General features: G+C 35.8%; 1 protein-coding gene across 3 annotated transcripts in view; it reads right to left on the reverse strand.

Annotated features, from left to right (window-relative positions):
- LOC113597883 (NKG2-A/NKG2-B type II integral membrane protein-like) overlaps nt 1-9,212 on the reverse strand; it is a 32,392-nt gene extending 23,180 nt beyond the window's left edge. Inside the window, exons 1-5 of one of the 3 annotated variants that reach the window (XM_053225813.1) lie at nt 8,610-9,212; nt 8,206-8,283; nt 7,701-7,754; nt 7,060-7,211; nt 170-273 (exon numbers count right to left, since the gene is read on the reverse strand). In XM_053225813.1, coding sequence (XP_053081788.1) covers nt 170-273; nt 7,060-7,211; nt 7,701-7,754; nt 8,206-8,283; nt 8,610-8,796 — 575 coding nt within the window. In that variant the 5' untranslated portion in view covers nt 8,797-9,212. The remainder of the gene's footprint in view (nt 1-169; nt 274-7,059; nt 7,212-7,700; nt 7,755-8,205; nt 8,284-8,609) is intronic. The other 2 variants (XM_053225815.1, XM_053225814.1) reach the window with 2 other exon arrangements.
- Nucleotides 9,213-14,169: the final 4,957 nt, after the last annotated feature.

Consider the following 14,169-nt stretch of genomic DNA (forward strand, 5'->3'; position numbering starts at 1 on the left):
AATAAACCATCCATTTTGACTCATATATCTCAATCTCAATATTTCTCATACCATTTTTCTCTGGAAAAACTTCAACTACTGTGTTTATCTGATTGTTCACACATTGCTGTTTTTGTTTCTAAGAACAATTCTTGAGAGGCATAAAATAAAAAGTTGTCAGGAGACTTACACTTCAGAAGAAAATGTTAAGGCTTTTGGCTGCACAGATGAACTATGATTTCTTCTCTGGGAGCCTCTAACCCATGTAGTAGCAGAGAGTAAATTCAACAAAAACTATGAGAAAATAAAATTTATTGGGAGTCAAATAGAAGCTCTTATACTCATTTGAATTCTGTAATAACACATAAAAGTTCATCCTTCCTTCCTTTGTAGACACTTTCAAATTATAATGTTAAACAGTGGACACAAAAGTATAAAATTATCTTAGTAGGACTAAGTGAAGAGGACAAACTGACCGTGAAGACAATTTCAGAGTTTAGAAAATGGATCACAGGTTAATAACTTATGAAATAGGTACATTGGAAAAAATCCTGGAGATTCAAGGAGGAAGCACATCCGTCATCTTCTCGCCTAGGATGCTCAGTGTCTCCCCACCTGCCCACCCCGGCTCAACGATCAAGAAGACTGAAATGTTACAACTGGGAGAAGCTGCAAAGAGCAAGGGTGCTGGTGCCATAGGTGGAGACTTGATCAGCAGTAATTAACATCAAAGGTAAAAGTCACAAGGTCATAAAAATAAGCAATAAGAATTTGGAAACAATTGAACAAAACTATCAGTAGACAGACTTCAGTGGAGAAGATTCTGCCATAAATGTTTGGCAACAAAAAATAGTAAATCTAGGAAAAATGACATACAATGCATGTTTACTGAAGTATATTTTTGAAAAGTGTCTACCCAAAAAGTAAAAAAAAAAATATGAAGATAAATTTAAAAATGTCTTCCAATGAAAGGAAAGCATAGGTCAATAGAAACATCTGCTGGGATAAGTTGTTCCACATATTAGAACAAAAGTATTTAAAGTCATATTTATAAATATATGAAAACTATAAATAAAACTTAGTTGAATTATTGCATGAACATGTGACCGCAGCATTTAGCAAGTAGGAGAAATATCAATAGAGAATAAAACTATATGAAGAAACCACAGAGAATCTCAAGTGCTAAATCCATAACGGAAATGGAAAATCCATCAAGTAGAAAAAAAAAAAACTGATGGATTTGAAGGAGTACAAATTTATTTATACCTTTAGAATGGAGAGAGAAGAATGAGAACAATTTACAGAATTAGAGGACTTTCAAAAGAAGTTTCAGAAAAGCCAGCATAGGTCTAAGTAGTATATGAGAACAGCAGAGGCAGAAAAAAACAGGACAACGATCATAAAGTGCAATGAATGAACAACTTACTAATATCATTTAAAATATTTATAGACACCAGAAACTTAGCAAACTGCTAACAGAATGAACACGTACAAATTCACGTCTCATGACATTCAGATGGAATGAAATGACTAAAGAACACTGGCAAATACAGACAAAGAAATACTCTTGAGGGAGCAGAGTGGGATTGTTGACGTGACCCTAAGTCAGTGTCCCCCCCCCCGAAAACTCCCGGGTGGGTGAACGTCTTCCACCTCCATCGCCTTACGCCACATTATCTAGGACAGGTCTCCATATCCCTGCCTGCAACACTACTTCCGAAGGAACGGGATACAAGCAGCAAGTTGAAGGAAACAGAAAGGACACAGACTCTAAATCCCCATGAGGAAACAATACCTTAAAAATATCCAGACACAAACCGAGGTATAATCGGTCTAACCAGCTTTGATAAGGGTGCCAGCACCATTTAATAGGGAAAGACAGCATCTTTCACAAAGGGTGTTGGGAAACTGACTTCCCTCCCACATGCAGAAGAATGAAGTTGGATGTTTCCATTTACACCATATACTAAAATTAACTCAAAGTGGACTAAAGACATAAATGTAAGGTGTAGAAGTTCCTCAAAGAAAAATTGGGGGGAAAATAAACAACACTGTATTTGGCAATGATTTCTTGGCTCTGCCACCAAAACCAGACCACAAAGGAAAGTTCCATTTGTGGCGCGCACAATGTGTGGATACCACCTAAACATTTCTATGCGTCAGAGGGCGTGATCAACAGAATGAATAGTGGCGAAAACAAAAAAAACACTTGCAAATCATATATCAAACAGGGAATCATATCTAAAATATATAGCCTACAATTTAGTAGCAACAACATCAAACACCAAAACACAATTAAAAAATGGACAGAGAAATTCAAAAGACATACTTCCAATGACAATATATATTGTGAAAAATCATATGGAAAGATGCTAATGATCAGAGAACTGCAAATCAAAATCACGATGAGTTATTACCTCATACTCATTAGGATTGATGGTATAAAAAAAACTCGGGGTGCCTGGGTGCCTTAGTTGGTTAAGTTTCCAACTCTTTGTTTTGACTCAGGTCATGATCGCACACTTGTGGGTTTGAGCCCTGCACCAGGCTCTGTGTTGACAATGCAGAGCCAGCTTCAGATGCTCTCCCTTTCCTTCCATCTCCACCTCCCCTGCTTGCTCTCTCTCTTTCTCTCTCTCTCAAAACAAATAAATAACATTTTTAAAAAAGGGTCAGTGAGGAGGTCGACCAGGAGGAGACTACACACTGTTGTTGGGAATGTAGATCGGTCACCGTTATGAAGAAGGGAATGGAGCTTCTTCAAGAAGTTGAAAATACAATTACCACATGAATCAGCAATCCCACAGGCATTAGTAGGAAACTATCTAAAAGAATTGAAAGGAAAGTCTCAAAAATATATATACACCCATGCTCACTGCAGCATTATTCATTAGAGCCACAAGGCAGAAGCCACCCAAATGTCCTCTGATGGATGAATGGAGAAAGAAAGCGTGGTATACACATAACACTGTAGTATCATTCAGCTGTAAAAAGGAAGATTTCAATCCTATTACCTACTACAATATCCATGAAATTCCGGGACATTATGCTAAGTGAAATAAGCCAGTCATACACATGAAAAAAAAAAAAACCACCTGTTTGATTCCACTTACAGAACGTATCCAAAGTGGTAAAAGTGATAGAAACAAGTAGAATAGTGGTTGCTCAGGTTGAGGGGAAAGTGTTGAAGGAGAATTATTGTGCAGTGAGTTGAGTTCCAGTTTTACAAGGGGAGAGCTCTAGATATCTTTTGCAACAATGTGATAGTTGGCACTCCTAACTTAAACTGGGTGCTTCAACTGGTTACGATGGATGATCTAGTTAAACGCAACGTAAGATGTGCGAGAGTATAGGATTCCCGCTATATGACACTCTGGAAAAAACAAAATTCTGGAAACAGTAAACTGATCAGTGGTTGACAGGGTTTAGGGGGAAGGAAGGATGGATAGGGGGAGCACAGAGAATTTTGAAGGACGGGAAACTGTTCTGTAGAACTCCATAATGTTTGATACATGTCACTATATACTTTTTCAAACGCATAAAATGCCCAACCTCAAGAGTAAGCTTTGAAGCAAACTATGGTCTTTCGCTGATAAAGATGTGTCAATACAGGTGTATCAGTTGTAGCAAGTGAACCACCCCACTGAGGGCTTTTGAAAATGAGACAGTCTATGAACTGCTCCTGCACTGACACATAGACAGTAGGGGAATACAGCATATACCGGTGCTATGTCTGAGTTTTGCTATGAACCTAAAACTGCTCTAAGACACTAGTCTATTTTTTTAACATGGGTAATGTGTTAAATTCTATGTTATGGGGTCATGGTATTTTCTGCAACAGCTTAAAAAATAAAATCAAAGTCAAACCCACAAAAAGAGGTGATCTTGACAAGGGCCGGAGAAAAACAACTGATTATATTTAGGTAAATAACAATATGATTAAAAGATGAGTTCTCACCAGAAAAATAGTGGGAAAAAAAAAGAAAGAAAGAAACCCACTACCTGTGCACGCTCGCTCACACACACACACACACACACACACACACACACACAACAAATAAACAAACAACCAAAACAAAGCAAAAATACCATCAAACAGGAATTATACATTCAGAAAATAGTTTTTCAGAAAACAAGATGCATAAAAACCCCACATCAGACACAAAAACAAACAGAATTTTTTCTTACTACACCTGCCTTTCAACAATGTTCTTCAAGCTACAAGTAAAATGACACTAGATGGTAACGCATATCCGCAAGAAGGATTAGAGATCACCAGAAATGATAAATAGGTCGGTAAATGTTTAGATCTGCGTATGAATTTTCCTCTCTGAATTTCTTGAAAAGATAAGATATTTGCAGCCATAATTATAACACTGTATGGTGGGATCTATACTACAAACCTTATATTTTTAGCATTTGTTAATGTGTGTGGTACAAAGTCTCCACGAATGCTTCCCTTCCGGTTTCCAATGTGAAAGCACGAAAGCAGAGAAGGTAAAGAGATGCATAGTTTGTGTTCAGAAACCAGTGCGAGCTGGCTTCAGTACAGCACTGTCAGAAGTACAGATTTCCCCTCTGTCTGACAGTAGGTTGTTCCTATGAAAACTTTCCTAAGCTGAAATAGTGTAAATTGAGGAAGCAAATAGCATTAATTTACACGGAAAAATTGCTGAGCATCCCTGTTCCAAACATTCACCACCACCCTCAAAACACAAAACACAAAAAATAACCTCCCTTAGGCTTTTCTGATACCTAAAGACAAGCCTTGTGAATGGAGAGGTACAGAAAATCAATTGAGATGAAGCACAGACACTCAAAAATACAGTTCAAACCTACGCCTGATACTGATATACAGAGTGTACTGTTTTTTGAGAAATGAACTTGACAGGAACAGTCTTGCTCCTCGGGCTGTGAGCTGCTTCTCTAACATTAAACTAGCCCTGAACACAATGAAAGGATTGCTATGGAGAATACATGGTAAAAGAAGGCATTTTGGATCATAAGGAAGAAACAGAGGACAAACGTAAGAATAAAATTCTTACCAGGTATAATGGACTTTCCTTCACCTCCTGTGTTTTCGAAATTGGTATTTGAAGCAAAAGTGTCAGTTGAAGCAAAGTTATAACATGCATGATTTAGGACACTTATAGTATAAATGGGACACGGTAATGGACCATAAAAGCAAGTAAGTCTCTACATTTTACTCGAACTGCTGTGGGTTGTGATAGACTGTGTAGACTGTGATCTATGAATACACAATCATCTATATAAAGATATATAATATCTATATTACTTATATCAAGGAGATTAGAGCACATCTGTACATATATATATATATATATGTATATAACTTTATGTATATAAAGTTACTGATGAAGAAAAGACCTACTTTGCTATAAATGATGCTCCGTCAATGAGGTAATGATGTAGAAATATACAACTTTCACTCTTATCTCACAGCCTCAGACATAAAGCATCACAAAAAATAAATTCTAACTGGATCATAAATCATAATGGAAAGTTAAAATATAAAGAAATAAAAAAAAGTAAATATAGGAAAATAATACAGGAAATTCTATTCATGAACTTTGGCTAACTTCTGAAATAGGTCCAATAATACTCATTGTAATGTACAAAACGCTAAGTACGACCCTGGTAACATTACATTTCTGATCATTAAAAGACTCCAATAGGAGAGTGAAAATGCAGATGCAGGTATTTGCATCTTAAAAGCTCAAAAAAGAGCTCATGTCTAAAATATGACAAAGACTTCTGAGAAGTGAAAAGAAGACACCGTCCTGGAGAAATGGGCAAGAGACACAACCCAGCATGTCTCATTCTCACAAAAGAGAAGAGCCTTGAGATTTACAGCCCAGGAAAATGGTACTGTGAATAACCATCAGAACTTATTAATTAATTTTTCTGAGACTACTGATCAAAGGACTTTTAGATCAAAGGCCTATTTGGTACAATGTATTTTACACAATAAAATAAAAAAATGTAGGCATAAATTTTTATATTGAAATATACACATATCTATGACTATGCAATTGCATACTAATGCCTACAGAGAAATGTAGCATAATTATACATGAATACAATTATGTTATATTTATACATTATTAGTTTATTATGAAAACCATACATTTATTACATAAATATATAATATGTCACTATGTGTAATAAATGATTATAAAATATGATATGTGGAGAAAGACATAGTAAAGACTTTTCCTAACATAATTATTCATAATACCCACATATGAAAAAGGAAATTTCTGAGAATGGTTTTTAAAATCTCATATTCATATGAGAGCAGTGAAATTTCACAAACTATAGACAAATGTGTTAATATAGATGCATTACAGATAGCATCTGACAGAGAAAGCAGACGCACATAAAAGTGCACCCTGAATGATTCCATTGGTACGCAGCCCCAAAATAAGCAGAGATATTTCATAAAAAGAAAATGGGCAGGCCTGATAAAGGCTCAAAACTTCAGTCTCATGATGTAATTTAGAATTGTGTGATTCTAACTACATTGTAATCAATGTGCACAGTCATATGCCTAGTTTCCTTGATGTGTTGTAAAATTCAATAGTAAAGTTAATTTCAGACAAAAGAGCATTTCTAGAAGCACAGGATCCTATGAATAGCAAGAACTGGAAATTATGAAATGTACATTCAAGGTATAAAACTATAAATAATGTGTCATAAAGTCAAACCATGGAATATTAAACACTTTAAAAAATAAACTACAAATACATATAAAACTATGGATGAATTCTACAAGCATAATATTAATTGCAAGATTTTTCTTTTTATTTTTTAACATTTATTTATTTTTGAGACGCAGAGAGAGAACATGAGCAGGGGAGAATTAGAGAGAGAGGGAAACACAGAATCTGAAGCAGACTCCAGGCTCTGAGCTGTCAGCACGGAGCCCGCTGTGGGGCTCAAACTCACGAAACTAGAGATCATGACCTGAGCCGAGTCAGAGGCTTAATCCACTGAGTCACTCAGAAGCCCCATTTAATGACAAGCTTTAATAGAATCTGGAAACATCCGAAAACTTACCTTGTCCTCTTCATCATCATAGTAGAACAGGTAAGAGTTGTTAGAAGCACAGGAGGTCAAACTCTCCTTCCATGATTTTCCCTCAGTGCTAGTGTAATAGCAATTGTTGGAATACGTAAACCACTCTTTCAGACAATGACAACAGAGACACGCTGGAGAGAGATTATGAGATATTATCCAAAAAGCTTTGAATATTACAAAATGAAACTTTACATAGTGTATATGGATACAGTATGTGTACATAACATTCATAGACCCTCACAAGACCCCATTTGTAAAATTAAAACAAAACACACACACACACACACTCAGAGAAGAGTCAGGCTTTCATCCCCTAATTTATGTGCCCATATAAGCAGCCACAAAAATGTGCAACTCTACATATCCTGAGAATCACTGAACACAACCATCTTTATGGAATGATTTACCTTTTATCGTGTTGTAGAAGGAGGAAATGTGAGGCAATTGTTAACAACAGGTGCGGTGATTTTGAATGAGTATTTCTCCATCATTGCTGAAAGTTCATTAAGCGATTTCTGAATTCACTTTTTCCCAAAGAATCTGTTATCATCTTTGCCTTCTTGAAGATAGAGCTCAAAGAGACACGGAAGTAATAACAGAATTTACAAGGGATGTTGTACCTTTCTGGATCCTTGTTTCCAGGGACGTTTTGTTCCACGCTGGTCCTTCAGTAGCTAGAACATTAAAGCAATTCTCAAAACCATAATATTCAATGAAATAAATCAATAATTTGAGTTTCCTAGTTTAAAATTGGGTGTGCTATTTTACCAGAAAAATTGAATAAAGTAATGAATGTGAGGGGGAAAATAATTCAAAAGCTTAACAAACCAAACCTCACCATCTCTTACAATATTTCCTTTAAGCAATCTCAAGAATTAATGTGTATTTTACCATAAAGTCTCTTGTATGACTTGCCTTTGAATTATTAAATCCAAATATGTGTTTAATTCTCCCTAAATTTATTCTGTTATTTCTACTTTCGATAACCTTTAAATAATAATTCCACACTTAGAACATACACGCTTTAAAATGAGATAATAAATACAAAGTGTTACACAATATGTGGAGGAATTAATGATCAATAAATTGAAAAATTCCCTTTTAGTCATTCAAACACGTACTTACAGGGAATAACAGCTATTATTACCACAGTGGACATCAAGACGAGGCAGAGCATTCCCAAGATACCGGCAATGAGCTTCTCTGGACATGAAGGTGAGTAGTAGGAAGAGAAAGGCAAACACTGAGAAAGGATGCCTGCAAACAATCATTTAGGAGATTTACAAGCAAGAGAACCCACGATGCACACGGAATCACATACAATAACCTGCACCTCAAACCCATCACTATCATTGGAATCTTCTCTCAGAATATACCAATGCGTTCAATTACAATACCATATTCCAACCTCCAGCTCTGGTCCTCATAAATGAAAACTATGTGAGATCACTTCCTACTCTTTCCCTACACCCCTACACCCCAACTTCAAATTCTAAAAGAGACATACTTGTCTGTATTAAATGTCTTACCTTTGCAGGGAGAGTTCTTGCCATTCCCTTGAAGGTCCCGAGAAGCATTTTGAAGATTTAATTCTGCATAGGCTATATCCTCCTCAGTTACTGAAATGGAACTTTTCGTGCCCTTAGGTTGCACTTGCTGTCTTTTTGAGCCCTTAGCATGATGGAGTTCTGCATAAGTCACGCCTTGGTTGCTCATGTCTGCAGCTGAGTAGTGTCAGCTACAATGTGGATGAAACTGCCCTGAAGGTCTTGATCAAGAGTGTGTGTCATGTGCTGACGACATTGCTGGTACAGTGACACCGGGTGGGGTGCAGGGTGAGGGAGACTCCTCATTTGCAGTTGAACAATAGAAAGTCTGGTACTACCTTGTGTAGAGATTGAAATAAGTGTTTCATGCTAGAATAAGTGGATTTTTACAATAATAGCAGAATAGTATTGGTTGCAAAACATGTAAAGCACGAAATTAGTGAAGAAGAAAGGAACTCATGAATAATAGTGTCCTCATTAATGTAAGGTCAGATTCCACAGACATATTTCAACACTATTAGAATAACCAGGTTAATTAAAGTGCTGTATTACAAAAAAGTGTTGTATCAATTTTGACAATGATAAAGCCCATTACTGGTTGAAAATTAGGTGCTCTAAGATTGGAGAATATTGTTTTTAGCACATATAGGAATTTCCTGTTGCAAACGACTTTTATTTGTGGTTTGAAATTCTGTTTCTAAAAAGTAATGCAGTGCTATCAAAGTGATATTTTATTTTGAACATCTGGGGAGTTCTGAGAATTGTTAAATTTTAGAAGAAATATTTCATATGTTGCAAAATGTTACATGACACACTAAAATTGCCCAAAGCAGGAACAATAGTGAAAACAAAAGGAAACAAAGCATTTTTTAAAAGAGGATTTACCATCAGAAAGTGACAACTGACTTAATGGCAAAGATATGAAAGCATAAAATGATAAATAAAAGGACAGTTCATTTATGGAAGAACACAGTTGTTACAAACGTCTAGAAAGATCTACGATTTCAAAGGCAGTTAGGGTAACTCCAGTTGTTTAGTTATACTAAAACTCACATAAATGTAATTTCAGACCTCAGTCAAGGAACTGTGCAGTCAGTGAACTCTGGAATTACTCCTGTCTCTCCAAGTACAAAGTATCAGCTTCAAAAATTATTTCGTGGGGCACCTGGGTGGCTCAGTCAACTGAGCGTTTGGTTGAGCTACCAACTTCCGCTCACGTCATGATCTCATGGTTCGTGGGTTCAAAACCCACGCGGGGCTCTGTGCTGACAGCTCATAATCTGGAGCATGCTTCAGATCTGTGTCTCCCTCTCTATGTCCCTCTCCTGCTCATTCTGTGTCTCTCTCTGTCTCTCCAAAATAAATAAACATTAAAAATTTAAAAAAATAAAAATTAAAAATATTTATTTCATGTCTAGCTATGTAGTTTAGTAATCTAAATTAGGAATTAAAAGACGTACACTATAACGCATATAAAGCACTTAAACTCAATCTGAGTGGTCTAAATTCTCAATAATGTGTTAGTGATTTTAATAATTTTTATTAAAACAATTTTGTTGTTTCCTTTTGAGAGAGAGAGAGACAGAGAGTAATACAGAGTGTCAGTGGGCGAGGTTTAGAGAGAGTAAGACACACAATCTGAAGCAGACTCCAGGCTCCATGCTGTAGCACGGAGTCTGAGGTAGGGCTCGAACACAGACGGTGAGATTGTGACCCCCGCCGAATTTGGACGCCCAACCGACTGAGCCACCCAAGTGCCCCAATTTTAATTATTTGTAACACAGTAACCATTTATCATTACTGATTCATAGCATTTACACCATGTAACAATTCATTACACAAGAGCGTCTTTCAGTATTGAATATCTTTCTTGGCCAAGTTTTGTTCAATTTTATAAAAAGTCTTTGGACTGTATATAGTTAAGTTTAAATTAACATTTTTACACAAGGTACCTCATCTTGAATTTTAGGAAGAATCAAACTGCTTTCATTTATTGAAATAACTGTATCAGGAATTCCATTTCACCTTTATGGTATAATGGATTCATTTTAGGGATTTATTTTTAAAGACTGGACCAATGTTGAATATATATAATATATTCTTGATGACAACTGATGACAAATCCAAATCATGTGTTCTTTGTCCTGATGCCTCTGTGATCTCACCTTAAATTATATTGATTTGCAAACCTATGCATAGGTATATGCATATTCTTAATGACTTCTCCACAGGCAAGAATTTGAATATTGTAAGACCTCTAATGTATCTCATAGTCATTCTTGTTTGTTACCCTGAATTGTTGGAATGCAGATACCAATGTTCTCTGTGATTTCATTGTATATTAGCTGTGCCTCAGGTGCATCCCACCAGCATTTATAATCTCCCACTCACTGAGGTGACTACTAGAAAGGCAGGACTGTGGTGACACATACCTTCTGTTGGCCAGATAGTCATGCATCGTCCAGAGGGAACCAGGTTCCTCTCATAACCAGACAGTATCTGTGGTCTTCACAGCCTGCCGGCCCTGTGAGCGCTGAGAGTGAAGCAATAGTGGAAAAAGTAGATTCTCATTGTCATCATGCGGATCTTGGGCTATTTTGAAGACACTTTATCTCCTCACACACCTCCAGAATGTAGAGGCTTTGAGCTTGCAGTGTGGCATTTCCTTTGTCCTTCAGCAAATGCTTCTGACAAATTTTATGTTCCACAAGATGCTGGGGTCAGAGACTTAACCACCCAGGCTGTTCACTTACTTCCATCTGAATGACAAACACTGAGGACTTAGGCCTTGTGTAAAATATCTTAGAAGTTTATGTTTTACTTTTAGGCAAATTTGCTACATCTACATATTACGTATTTCTTTTTCTTATGCCCTTGATATGTCATTTCTATTTCACTGAAAATATTCTAAAATCATCAACCCGTAGACGGTTGTTTAATTATCTTTGACACTAAGAGTGAAAAATGACTACGTTTTCAATTTTTTTGCGACTGCCATAAAGACATCAATTTCTGAATGGATCTTCTCAAATTCTACCTTCATTTTTAACATACCTACATTCCATTTGTATTATTTGTAAATATGTTATTAAAGTTTCTGCTGGAAAAAATAAATGCCTGTGGGAAGGATAAAACATTGAATAATATTGAGCAATAGCACCATTTCAGAGATTTGAATGTTAAATAATTATTCATGCTATTTACTTATTCATTCTCCAATGGTAACTAGGTGTCTGTATTTAAATAGGAATATTTGTTATCAACAAACAAATAAACAAACAAACAAAGCCTAAGTCTAACTTGTAGGGGAAAATTAATGAGTGTTTAACAATTTCACTAAAAATATTGGTGTAGGGCAGAGAAACTACTTTCAAAAGTACTTTTAAAAGACAATTAAATAAGATGAACATCCAAGCAATAAAACTTTATATCTAAATTACCTACTTTGCATCACTGGAATTCTTTTCCTTTGTTTTCATTGTTGGATTTGATTTGGTAATAATTTTGGGCATATTCACGTGCATGTTTCCTTTAGTCTGTAGTTCTGTTTTGTTTTGTGTTTGGCAAAATGGGTTGACAATACTATTTTCATTTTCATGTATTTATTTTCCCAGATGTATAGCTGCCATATGACATCACATTAAGTTCAGGTGTAGACATAATGATTCATCATTTATACACATTATGCTATGATCATCCTGATAACTCATCGTGATGACCCATCACCATACAGAATTAATACAATGGTATGGACTCTATTCTCCATGCTGTAATTTACATCCCTGTGAATTATTTATTTTATAACAGAAAGTTTGTACCAACCACCTACTTTCTTTCGCTTCTTTCAGCCATCCCTCGTCCCCACTCCCCTACAGAAATCACAAAGTTGGTCTCTCTGCATGTGAGTTTATTGTTTATTTGTTTGTTTCTTTTTGTTTTGACATCATAAGGTAAACATATGGTATTTGCCTTTCTCTGTCTGACTCATTTCATTTAGCATAAAACCCTCTAGATCCATCAACTGTGTCAAAACTGAGGAAAGTGTTTGGAGAAACCTCCATCCTGTTGCCCATTGTGACGACACCAATTTAAATTGTCACCAATAGTGCATAAGATTTCCTTTTCTACACATGGACACCAATATTTGTTATTTCATGTTTTTTTTTGGATTCAGACATGTGGGAGGTGATATCTCATTGTGGTTTTGATTTATGTTTTCCTGATGATTAGTGATACTGAGCATCCTTTCACATGTCTGTTGGTGATCTGCATATCTTCTTTCAGGAAATACCTATTCAGGTCCTTGCTACATTTTTGAATCACGTGTTTGCATTCCTTTTGTGTTAAGATGGAGGAATTCTTCATATATTTTGGATATTAACCCCTTGTCAGATACATCATTTGCAAATATCATCTCCCATTCAGTAGGTAGCCTTTTTCTTTTATTGACCGTTTCCTTGGCTGGGGAAATGCCTTGTGGTTTGTCATATTGTTTATTTTTCATTTTGCTGCCATTCTCTATGAAAATAGATCCAAAAGAATAATGATGAGAACTATCTCCATGAGTTTATTGACTATGCTTTCTGTAGGAGTTATTGTTTCTGGCCTTACCCCTACCTCTTTAATTCATTTTAGGTTTCTTTTGGGTTTGGCGTAAACATGTAGTCCAGTATTATTCTTCAGCACATAGTTTTGCAGTTTTATAAACACTATTTACTGAAGACTCTCTTTTCCCTTGTGTCCCTTCTTGCCTTCTTGTCACATTTAATTGATTACATAGACACACATTTATTTCTGGGCTTTTTACCCCATTCCTTTGATCTATGTGTCTATGTTGTCCCATACTGCTTGGATTGCTAGAGCTTTGTAGTAGTCTTTGAAATGTAAGAGAATGTTTCTTCCAGTTTTGTTCCTCTTTCTAATGATTGCTTTGGGTATTCAGAGTTGCTTGTAGTTCCATACAAACTTTCAGGTAATGTATTCTAGTTCTGTGAAAATGCTATTAGTATTTTTATAACGAGTGCATTGAATCTATAGGTCATTTTGCATAACTGGGATATTTTCACAATATTATATCTTCCATTCCATAGGCACAGTATATATCTTCCTATTTATTTATTTGTGTCATCCTCACATTTCTTCTAACATTAGCTTAAATTTTCAGTGTGTAAGAATTTCCCCTCCTTGGTTAAAATATTCTTTAATAATTGATTCTTATAATTTCAATTACAAATGGGATTGTTGTGATTTCTCTTTCTCACAGATTATTACTACTGTATAAAGTCCAAAAGATTTCTATATATTAATTTTGTTTCCTGCAACTTGACTGATTTCACCTATTAATTCTAATAGGTTACTTTGGTGTAGTGTCTCATTTTTTTTTTTCTAGAAAATTAAGTCATCTGCCAATAGTGACTGTTTTGCATTTTCTTTATCAGCATGGATGTCTTTGATTGATTTTTCTTTTCAGATCTCTGTGTCCAGGACCCCCAGTACTGTGTTGAATAAAGTGGTATGTGTGGACTTCCTGGTCTTGATCCTC

Source organism: Acinonyx jubatus, chromosome B4 (genome assembly GCF_027475565.1).
Source record: "Acinonyx jubatus isolate Ajub_Pintada_27869175 chromosome B4, VMU_Ajub_asm_v1.0, whole genome shotgun sequence".
Taxonomy (NCBI): Eukaryota; Metazoa; Chordata; class Mammalia; order Carnivora; family Felidae; genus Acinonyx; species Acinonyx jubatus.